This window comes from Calidris pugnax, unplaced genomic scaffold, assembly GCF_001431845.1.
Source record: "Calidris pugnax isolate Ruff unplaced genomic scaffold, ASM143184v1 scaffold38, whole genome shotgun sequence".
Taxonomy (NCBI): domain Eukaryota; kingdom Metazoa; phylum Chordata; class Aves; order Charadriiformes; family Scolopacidae; genus Calidris; species Calidris pugnax.
Window position 1 is genome coordinate 20,481,621 of NW_015090995.1, and position 10,592 is coordinate 20,492,212.

The 10,592-nt window shown below is 44.4% G+C and overlaps 1 protein-coding gene across 1 annotated transcript in view; it reads right to left on the minus strand.

The window, feature by feature from the left end:
• Window positions 1–10,592, minus strand: part of SLC6A14 (solute carrier family 6 (amino acid transporter), member 14) — a 62,973-nt gene extending 52,381 nt beyond the window's left edge. Inside the window, exon 1 of the mRNA XM_014954965.1 lies at window positions 10,542–10,592. Coding sequence (XP_014810451.1) covers window positions 10,542–10,571 — 30 coding nt within the window. The 5' untranslated portion in view covers window positions 10,572–10,592. The remainder of the gene's footprint in view (window positions 1–10,541) is intronic.

Consider the following 10,592-nt stretch of genomic DNA (forward strand, 5'->3'; position numbering starts at 1 on the left):
TTACCATCTGGGCTCTCATCCAAATTTAAAAAAAAAAAAAAAAAAAAAAAAAAAAAAAAGTCCTTGAAAACTATAAACATCATCTGGCAACAGCTAAAACAATATCTATTGCTGACACTCATTTCATACCACATCTGGAACACAATGACTACTAGAAAGAAAATTCACTCTGTCCCAGCTGAAACCAGGAGACTACAACACTGACCTAAAAATCCCAACCATATCCTGGTGATGACCAGAGCATGCTCACACCAGACAGAGCACACAGCCACGGCCAGGGTCACTGGAAGGAAAAGGGACCACAAGGTCATGGCTCTCCAAGGATCAAGAGCCTCTGAAGAACAATGAGTCATCATCTTCCAAAGTATCCAAATCAGAACAACGTCAAGTACCAGACACACACACTGAGAGGAGGGCTCCAAGCCACACTTCCCTTGCCAGAGCAAGGCACGGCTCATTTATGACGCTTTCACATGCAAAAAAAGTGCAATTCTTGGTTAGAAGCACACACAGGACTCTCCTGCATTGGCTCCCTCCTGGTGACGTCCCTTCCTCGGAAAGCCTCCTTGTCCTGTTCTGCATATATAGAAGGAAAACTGGTTGGAGGCAGAGAAGACATTCAGTCAGAGCGGTGATTCAGCTGGAGAGGAGGAATAAAAGCCAGGGGAAGGAGATACTTAGTGGTGTAAAGCACTTTAAAAAAGAAAAGTATTGTACAACTGCTAAAGTGCCCTACTCCCAGCTCCTGCTGGGTCCTTAAATTAACCAAGAAAAGATACATTTCGCTCACAAAAGAAAAAAAAAAAGGATATCCTGAACTTCTCAGAAGAAAGCTTGCGCTCACAAAAACTGCAGCCTAGTTATCATCTAAGGATATAACGACTTTGAAAGGACATAAATGACGTAAATGTTTTTTGGGTACTTAATGCCTATTTTTCAGAAAATGCTGATGCATATACAATACACGTCAATTCCTGCTTTCTCTGACCCCTCTGCAGGGACACTGCAGCAGGTGAAAGAAAAGGCGATATTGTCAGGAAGAAAACACACCTTTGTGTGAGTGCTGCTAAAGGAATATGGGCTGTGGGACCGGATTCCCCACAGGAACACGGAGGCTGTGGGACCATCCGGCAGCGCTCGGGGCCAGCTCGTGTGGGAGCAGCACCCACTCCTGTTCCTTCTGCCATCCACATCACTGTGGCATCCAGGTCAAGGGAGGTGTGTGTCTCGATCTCGTCTCACTATATGCAGCAACATCAGCTGCAGGAGTTTAATTGTTTGCCCTTTTAGTTCCATTTCTGCTTCTGACATGGATTTTTGTTTGTACTGGGTGTACGTACAAAAGGGAAAGCATTACATGAACTTAAATGGTGATACCAAAGCAATACAATCAAAGATAGTTTGTTTGAAGTACCATAAAAATCACGTGAGATCACAGCCACACAAACACTGCTGAGAGTAGAATGTGTAAACAAAAAGAAATATCTTGGATAAGTGGCTACTATTCTTAACCAGGAAGCTTTCACTGCCATCAAGTTTAGTTAGTCATTAAATTCATTGTTAAGTAGAACCCTGCCAAATGTTATTCCAGCAACACCACCAGAAATGAACCTCTGAGGTAGAAGACCCCGACCTAATCACAAGGTACATGGAGGTCAGGTCCATTGGCCAAGTACAGCTCACTATGGATCAGGAATCCAGCAGCACCCTCAACTTAGCAGGTACAGGCACCAACTGCTCCTAGTAACTTCAGTTTTATTATCTTATTCTAATGCACAGGTACTGCTTCATATTATTTGTAAGTCTTATTATTTACAAGGTATGAAAACTCTCAAGATTTGGTAAAGCTTTAAAACCATATTTCACTTTTGCTGAAGGTACGGGGAGCTAAACTGGGAAACGGGGCTGGACAATGAACACATTACACAATGAACAATTTGTTCAAGCCGTGATTTACGATCTGTGAAAACTCATATATTGTGCAAAACGCTACTAAAACCCCCTTCTTTCCTGTGACGCAGTGTCCACACTTGAGTCTAGGTCTTACATGCAAATAGAACCTGTGGCTGCTGATTACAGTGATCTCTGCCCACATTTCAGCTCTCAGACCGGAAAGTATTTTGCTGCTGAGCACTTGCTCCTCATGTAAAGAGGGTGTGATGATTTGTGAGTACGTTGTGAAGATGTTTTGTGCTCGTTATTAAAACAGCAGTATTTCTGTACTTTGAGCAACTTCTGAAAAGCTATCTGTGTAGTTTTCTGAGTTAAAGAATGTGTAAAAAAAAAAAAAAAGAGTAAAATCCATCAGTGCTCCAAAGTTTACTGAGTACAGAATTGATGATTGCTTATGTACGATTCTCCCTTTTCATTTTGAAAGCACTGCAATAAATGTCCAGATTCATTAGGATGGCTGTCAGGACTGTACAGAAAGTTGAGCTTTGGATTCTAAAGCTGCTCTCGGGACTGTATGCAGAGGAAAGACCATAGGCTTCCTCATTCTCTGAAGGGCTGAAATGTCACAGGAAGACCAGTTTATCTGAAAAGCAACTAAGAAACAAGGTCAGGTTCACTGCGCAAATTCAGAACCAGAGCTCTGAGCTGCAACCCAGAGCATGGGCCTGAGATTCAATCTGCTTTAGGTAAAACACCACCTCCTTCCATAGAATATTCTGATTAGATTAGAAATGTGGTAAGGAATCCTATTTTGGTCAGGAATATTGCATGAAGCTATGTACACCGTCGTGGGAAGAAAGTTTAAAACCAAACTGAGAATCACTACTGATTGCTTCAAGCACTGCATTGACTGAAGAAATTGTTACAGAAAGAGTAAGGTTTGGCTTTTGGCAAGGAAATACTTTGAAAGATCACAGAATGAATGCCAACGTTGGGGAGAGAGCAAAGGGAGGCTTTCCAGGAAAGAAATGAGGAAAAGACCAGAAATAAGTGTCAGGTCAGAAGCATTCACCCTCTTGAGAACTGGAATGCCCCAGAGTAGTAATGACCCGACCTGATTCAGTGGAAATGACCTAAAGGCTGCGCAATGGCAAACAAAAGCACACACCAGGATGCTGCAAACAGAACTGGCACTGCGGGATCAGGATTTCATCACCTCCAGGAAAAGAGACTGAGTGTTCCCACGGGGAATACCAGACCCAAGCTGCTGCCCTGCCGGTGTGTGACTGGATCCAAGGCAATGGCAGAGGGCAAGCACTGCAGAGAAACCAGTCCCCTGCCCTTCCCAAAAGGGGCACAGGCAGCTCTCAGCAGCGCCGTGCCCACCGTACTTTCAGGGGTGAACTCAGAAACTGCTCTAAAAACAATCAGCAGTTGCCAAACTACATCCTCCAAACTCATGCTCTACTTGCTTCATCATTTCGTGTTTGAATTTATCACATTGCTATGAAAAGCTGTGGCACTTGTTATTAAAAGATGCCCCTGATTCTATATTCTTATTAAAATTATTTGCCTTAGAGTCTTAGAAATGATGGAAAAAGCCCACCAGTCTCATTTTAGCAATTTCTGGTTGAACTGGCTGTAAATTTACGCACAGAACAATTGTCCCAAAGAGCCGTAAAGTTAATCAGGTTGTTTTGATATTTTAGAAGTAAAATCTATCAGAAAGATTGTATTATAGTAAACTAAAAAAAAAATAATAATCAAGCTTTCCACAATGATTCCAAAGAATTGTCAGTATTTGGAGACAAAGAAATTTTCTTTGTTGTTAGGTTGTAAAAGCAGGTGAGATAAATGGAATTACTGGCATCGTTTCACTTTCTCATGACTTATAGCGCGTTCTGATGAATTTTAAAGCAGAGACTACATGGATTGCCAGGCAGAACAGGGAACCCGAAACTAGGAACATCCATCCTGCTGACCAGTTTCCATCTCCTCTCTCACCCGCAGCTGCCAGGGAGGCTGTGGGAGGTCGGGATATGCCTGGAATGCAGACCCACGGCTCAGGAGGGCAATTTCAGCCTTCTGTTTCCTCTTATATAAAACTGGGGTAACTACTTAGCTGTGTACCTAACCTAGGACTATCCTTGCGTAGCGTTTTGTGCAGAGCACAACTTACGGCCTAGCACCGGTGTAGGCCTAGTACAGTAGGACTAGTACAGTATTAAAGATTATGTGTGGTTATTCCAAAAAAGCTGTATGTATAATGTGTAATGAGGTGCCTCAATGCCAACAGAGCCCGGAGCCCTTGCTACATCCCTTCCAGAACCTGAGTGCAGCGAGGAAAGAGGAATCACATGAACACAAGCTGGCTGTATGTATAACGTGTAATGAGGTGCCTCAATGCCAGCAGAGCCCGGAGCCCTTGCTGCATCCCTTCCAACATCTGAGTGCAGTGAGGAAAGAGGAATCACATGAACACAAGCTGCATCTCCTGAACTTCCCTCCTCCCCTCACCCACCAGCCAATCTGCCCTGGAATTTGTGATTCCGGGCCCAGACTGGGAGCAGACACCCCATCAGATGTGGGATGCTGCCAGCTTTGTCCCTGACATCTGCTTGAGGATCGCACTGGGGGTAAAAATATCGAGACCACGCACAAGGGGAATGTCCATGGACTCTGCAGCCCTTCAAAGCAACAAAGCTGAACTTCTGGCAGCCTCTCAGAAGCTGATAGCAGACCCAGGCCAGACTGGGGAGGAGTACTAGCAACAGAAGATACTGTTTAATCTTTCATTAAATTATCATGATACCAGCAGGTGACATGCTATTAAGTCTTGGGACAGTGTAGACTCTAATGGTTATATTTGGGTGTGGGAGAGGGGTGTTTTTCTCTCTCCCAAAACTCATGTACACATTCCTCAGCTACAGTGACCTCACTGAAAGGGTGGAGGAAGGGGAGGAGGACTTCCCCTCAAGATAAAGGTGTTTCTTCTGCAGCAGAAAGTAAAGGTGAGACTTCCTCCTCCGTCCCAGGCCCCTGTCCCACCATATTCACCCCCTCTCAGGATGCCCCTCTGCTCCTGCGCTTCAGGGAAGTTCAAACCCCATGGCCTGCTCCACCAGGCTGCAGCCCACCCACACGGGCCACCTCTGATGTTGGGTCTTGCGGCTGTGCCAAGAGAGTGCCAAGGCTCAGCGACCTCCCCACTGCGATGCAGCAGTGAGAAGAACCCAGACAACTTTCCCCCTGGGTAGGAAAGGCCTTCACTTAAAGGCTTCTCCCCTCAGACCCGAGGGACCTTCCACTTGCCCATAGCAGATCCCACCGGGCAGCAGCCCAGGGCGGACGTCAGATCTGCAGTCCCTTGCCCTGTGGTTACTCTGTGCTCCAGCTGGACCTTCCCCAGGTAGTCATGCTCCAGAGGAGGAACAGAATTGTTGCTCAACAGGGAGAGTTTTGTGATTGTACGAGACAAAGCTTCCAAGGAATTGGAACGAAACCAGGAACCCATTGGCTGCCAGATCAAAAACAAACACTGGCCAGTCCCTCTCCCTCCCTCCATCCAAAGGTAAATACAACAGCAGCCTTTTCTTTTTTTTTTTTTTTTTTTTTTTTTCTCCCTAGGTTCTCCCGGGAAGGGTTTCCCTCCCATCAAAACAAGTGACAGCAGAACCTCTGATCTGCCGCCTGGTGGGAGAAAGAAAAGGCAGCGCTGCCACTGCCTGCCTTGGATGGTGTCCCAGAGCACATTACTGAGAATTAGAGAAATACCTGTTTAGAGGGTTGAGGCCCGCAGCAAAAAGTTTAGAGGATTACACTGGAGCAATACTTGGCCAGTTCTGCAGGAAGTACACCACAGATTCTTCATGGCAGAATTTTGGGGGGGGTGGTTTTTCTGTGCAGGGACCCAGGGGAACATTCGCAGAGTTACACCTGCACAAATAATTGCTTTTTATGACTAACACAAGAAGTTTAGAATGAAAAAATAAAATAAAAATAAGAGCTGAACCTTAGTAAGGTATTAGATCAAAAATCTTCGACAAACACCACTAGGTTTCCTCTGTGAGGCAGTGATTAAAAAAACAAACAAAACACACACAGAAAGACAATTATGAGGAACTATAAGCAAGAGCCTTGGGGGAGGTGTCTTCTTCTCAAGTACAGAGCCTAGGACAAATTTAGATTTTGGCACAGCAGGCACAACTACTGGATGATTGATTTAGAGTTTTCCTTGGATTTATCTCAGTGTGGTAGTTTAAAGAAATATATCTGCTAAAAAAGTAAAGAAATTCCCCTTGCAAGTCTTTTGGAGTGGATCCTCTTCCCCAAGGAAGCCTTTTTTGTACATGCTGGAAGAGGGAGAAAGTGGATTTGATGCTGGAGATTGAAGGTGCCTTGACAGCCCACACAAATGCTTTCTTCTAAAAAAAGTCTTACTGGCTTTACTGGCGTTACCAAGCATTCCCAACAGCAAGAAACTTCAGGTTCTGAACCTGAAATAAAGGCAGGAGCTGAAGGAAAGAAAGAAGCTGTAGCTTCCCACTTTGTAAATCAAGCAGCAATCTCAGAGAGCTGAAGGAGGTGATGAGCTTGTTTATCTAATGGAGTACAAGGCAGGACTCCTGTGTTAAGGTCTGCAACAGCTACTGATGCCAGGAACATCCCAGTGCTGCTCTGGTCATTTGTGTAATGCATTTGAGGGAAGAAAGAGGACAAAGAAAGAAGAAACTCAGTGCAAACAACCAACTCCTGGGTCTGACCATATGTAGCTTGCTGAGTTAAAAAATAAAATCACGCAACAAAACGTGCTTACTATCACAAGGAAAACAAGAAAAAAGCTTAACTAGTTCTACTGAAACCAAGGACAATCAGGAGAAAGAAGTAACCATGGCACAGGAGACCAAAGACAAGTAAAATCAGACACAAAGTCTCACTTCAGCTCTGAGGAATGCAGTGCTAAAGCTCTGTTAAGAGCCATGAGCCCAGTAAGAAGATACTCGAGTAAAGGTGGCCAAAAATTTGCAAAATAGAAAAGATAAGCTTAAAACAGGTCCAGCAGAGGGCCACAAAGATGCTCAGAGGGATGGAGCCCCTCTGCTGTGAGGACAGGCTGAGAGAGCTGGGGTTGTTCAGGAGAAGAGAAGGCTCCGTGGAGACCTTAGAGCAGCTTCCAATATCTGAAGGGAGCTCCAGGAGAGCTGGGGAGGGACTCTTTGTCAGGGAGTGCAGGGACAGGACAAGGGGGAACGGTTTTAAATTGGAAGAGGGGAGATTGAGATGAGACACCAGAAAGAAATTCTTTGCTGTGAGGGTGGTGAGAGCCTGGCCCGGGTTGCCCAGAGAAGCTGTGGCTGCCCCATCCCTGGAGGGGTTCAAGGCCAGGCTGGATGGGGCTTGGAGCAACCTGGTCTGGTGGGAGGTGTCCCTGCCCAGGGCAGGGGGTTGGAACTGGATGATCTTTAAGGTCCCTTCCAACTCTTAACCATTCTATGATTCTATGAAAAAAAGAAAAGTAGAACCAATGAGATTATTACCAGCAAGGATGACTGATTCCAGCCCTACTCAGGACAGGGATGGTCAGGTTTTGCTTTGAAACGCTGAGCCCACAGCTTTTGAAAGCTGCCCTTGGTGGGCTTGCACAAAACCAGAGCAAAAGCAGAGGAGCTTTGGGTGCTTCTCTTTTTCATCAGGAGCTATTACAGTGAACAAGACCAATGGGCAGCATCAGATTTCTCAGTATTAGCTTTCATTTTTGTTGGAAATGGCCAAAAATCTAGTAGTATTGTGTTAAAAAGAAGCTTACAGGAGAATGTTCCCTCTTGGCTGAAACACAGCATTTTTGTCTGTGTGTGTTCAGTCTGTGTGCAAGTTTTTATCAGTATTATTTCTTCGGGTTTGGAAAGTTAAGACATTAATACTACCAGGGAATTTTGAAGCTTAGCAGAAAAGCCCTGGAACATTCCATCAGTTCTTGTATCTTAAGGGTTTATTAACATTTCCTCAATTGCACAAGACAAATACCATGGAAGGACTCCGCAGGCAGAAGTTAGCACTCTGGAAGGAAAGAGAGCTGCTGATAAATCTACCAGGCAGTATCGATTTACTCAAGTGATCATTTTGCTTTAGATAGAAGAGGGAACAAGAAGATTTTGGTAAAGGTACAACAGAAAGATGCAGAAATTTGCTGCTTTTGACTGCATGTCTTGAAAAGAGGACTCCACTATTTAGTTACAGCCCAGAAGTTCCCCAGAGGGGGGACTGCTCGTTGCAATGAACACACCATCAAACACACCGTTTGTATACTCCAATTATAGTGCACTATTCCTGGATTGTGTTTTGGAAGGGGACATGGAGGTACAGTCTGCTTCTGCCTTCAAACAAAGCTAATGAACGACCAACAAAAATTCCTAGCAGACAGATCATCACCAGCAAGGAATGCTGCATTTCCCTGAAATATTTTCTGAGAGCTTTTGATGACATCCACGCAGTGAGTGTTTTCCTTCTGCATGATCAATCTAACTGGTTTGTAGATAATACTGATATCAACAGCTCATGGGTGGAGGCACTACTCCGTAGACGTAAGAGGATCAACGTTAGTGCCTATGATAGCTTTTGACTTAAGAGCATGTGAGTCTACGTGTGTAGACCTTGGCACATGCACATTTGTTTTCAGCATGTTAAAATTGTATTCAATCACACGTGTCATGGTTTTCCAATCTGTTGGAAAACACAGCTCAGTGGTTTGCAGCCTCTTGTCCACAGTCCCCGCCAGACCAGTGGCCTACCTCTAAGGGCCTACAAAGAACAATTATGAAACTACAGCCTGCTAGTATACTCTTCTGAGCTTGCACTTCCATAGGACTATTTTTTTTTTTTTTGGATTCATATATTGAAACAACTAGAAAACCGCCGACTAAGTTCAACCACAAGCCCTGGCTGAAGCAACATTTAATTCATCAGGCTCCTGTTGCAGGAGATAAGAGCAGACAATTATAAACATCCCTCCTGTCTTAAAATTTTGGAATTTCAGATATTAGACAGGCATAAAGATAAATCTAAGCTGACACCAGCCGATGTGAGCAGTCCTATTCACGAACAGAGGACACATCTAACAGCACACCTGGGACAGACATCATATGAGCCACCTAACTGGGAGGCATTAAAGCCAGGCACTGAGGACTTCTGTTCCTATGAAGCTGTGACTAACTTAGATTCCAGCAAATAGAAAACAAACTGCTTCGCTCTGAAATTAATTTAATACCCGCTTAGGTGCCAGACTGAGTTAAGAGCTTCTACTGAAATATATAAAAAGCTAGAATTGTCACATAAAACTGCCACAAGCATTTTCCAAACATATTAAATATTTCATTGAGGTAGAAAGCAATTTTCATATCTGTGGAGTTTGTCATATTGAGTCCTCTAAATGTGCTTTTTTTTTTTTCTCTGAAGTTATGCAACTTTCAAAAAACTATTATTATTTTTGCTATTCCCATCTAATCTGGAAAACAGCAATTTACGCCTGCAGCAAAATGCCTCAAACACAGAACAAATCTGATTTCATCAATGCGTAATCTTAGGTGAAATCTTACCTTGTCTTCTGTTTTACCCTTTACTTCTACGCAGAATTTTTTCCAAAAGTCACGTACACCAGAACTCTACTCTTACTATAGCTACCAAAAAAATAAAATTGACCTTGCTGGAATTCCCTGCCAATGGGGACCATAACCTGGTGAAGTCCCACCTTCATTCTGGCATTGCCTGTGCCTGCAGAAACTATTAGAATAAAGTCCTGATGTGCACAGTGAATAGTTGTAGGGAGGAAGTCTTTTCATGACACTGCTTGAATACAACAAAACAGGCACAAATGCACAGAGACATCGATTTTAGGCAGCTCCATTTCTGGGTGCTTCAGAGAAGATGCTCAGGGTCTAATTTGGAAAGTACAAAACTTTTTAGAAGGTTCCAGCTGCCAGTTACTAACAAGAGAAACTAAGCATCAAAATATGACAAATTTAAACTTGAAGAGCTTTGATTGTTTCAGCCACGTTTTTGGACAACACCATGGCTCAGAGGGGGACATGGGAAAGTGTTTTTTCTTCTCTCAGAGAAATTGTTTCATTCTGTCACTTATACAGACTTGTTCCAGATGGACACAGGCATTCCCTACAGTGGCTGCATGTGTCCAGACTACCCTGCACTCGCTGTACAGTAGACTCCCTTTGAAAGCAAGGGTGTCACTGGAAGCCTGGCTGAACATAGACCAATATTTAACAGAGATGATGCTTGATACATGCCTTGGGGAGCTGTTGGCGTCACCTGCATTAGTCATCCCAGTGAGATTAAGCAGCCAGGAGCCCCGTTTCCTTGTGCAGACAGTGCATGAAAAGCAAAGCATCTCCAGAGGACAACAAAGGGACATCAGGTCAAAACCCCGTAAGTTCAAACCCTCCTCCACACATACCAATAGCAATAAGCTCCCTCAGAAGTCAACGTGGGGTGAGGAGCAATGCTAGCTGGCGTTTCAAGACACAAACCAGAGTGGTGGGGCACCTTTTTCCCCACTGAACACCAAGGCAGGCAGAGGTCCCACAGTGGTGGGGGGGTCTCTGCCCCACAGGGTTTGGGGTACTGCCCTAGCAGCTGACCTGGCGCCAGTGGTTACCTCTCAGGAACATCTGCTCAGTTGTTCATCATCC